The 582-nt window shown below is 45.9% G+C and overlaps 1 protein-coding gene across 1 annotated transcript; it reads left to right on the top strand.

The window, feature by feature from the left end:
* Positions 1–4: 4 nt before the first annotated feature.
* Positions 5–542, top strand: LOC107735034 (60S ribosomal protein L3-like; the record flags this gene model as incomplete). Its single annotated transcript, XM_016546859.1, has 2 exons — positions 5–125; positions 344–542. Coding segments are annotated over 2 exons (294 nt in total), but the record flags the coding sequence as incomplete, so codon positions are not given.
* Positions 543–582: the final 40 nt, after the last annotated feature.

The raw sequence follows: 582 nt of genomic DNA, 5'->3' as shown, positions 1-582 counted from the left end.
CCATCGTGGCAAGGTGAAGAGTTTCCCTAAAGATGATCCCAGCAAGCCTGTTCACCTGACCTCTTTCCTTGGCTACAAGGCTGGCATGACCCACATTGTCCGTGAGGTCGACAGACCTGGCTCAAGTAAGTTAGTTTAAGCGTTCAGATTGTTGCATGTAGAAATGTGAAATCTGATTTGCTTGTAGAGTGTCTGCCAGTGATGATATTCTCGACGGGCGGACATATTTGGGCTTTTAGCCCTTGCTGAATGTCGAGTTCTGAGCGCAGTTAAATAGTTTTAAATTCCTGGTCTAAACCTGCATTCTGGTTTGCAATTGTTAACTTGTACTTGTGCTTAACAGAGGTCAACAAAAAAGAGGTGGTTGAGGCGGTGACCGTTGTGGAGACTCCTCCCATGATTGTAGTGGGTGTTGTTGGTTATGTCATGACCCCTCGTGGCCTGCGCTCTTTCAAGACCATCTTTGCGGAGCACATTAGTGATGAGTGCAAGCGTCGCTTCTATAAGAACTGGTAAGGCTTGGTTGATGAATTGAGTGGTTGCATGTTTAGTCTGGAGCTGATAGTTGCCAGATTGAAAAAA

The sequence above is a fragment of the Sinocyclocheilus rhinocerous genome, unplaced genomic scaffold (assembly GCF_001515625.1).
Source record: "Sinocyclocheilus rhinocerous isolate Xijiao unplaced genomic scaffold, SAMN03320098_v1.1 C35686838, whole genome shotgun sequence".
In the NCBI taxonomy this organism is placed as follows: domain Eukaryota; kingdom Metazoa; phylum Chordata; class Actinopteri; order Cypriniformes; family Cyprinidae; genus Sinocyclocheilus; species Sinocyclocheilus rhinocerous.
The sequence above is the reverse complement of the archived record's forward strand: the minus strand, read 5'-3'. Positions and strand labels throughout refer to the sequence as shown.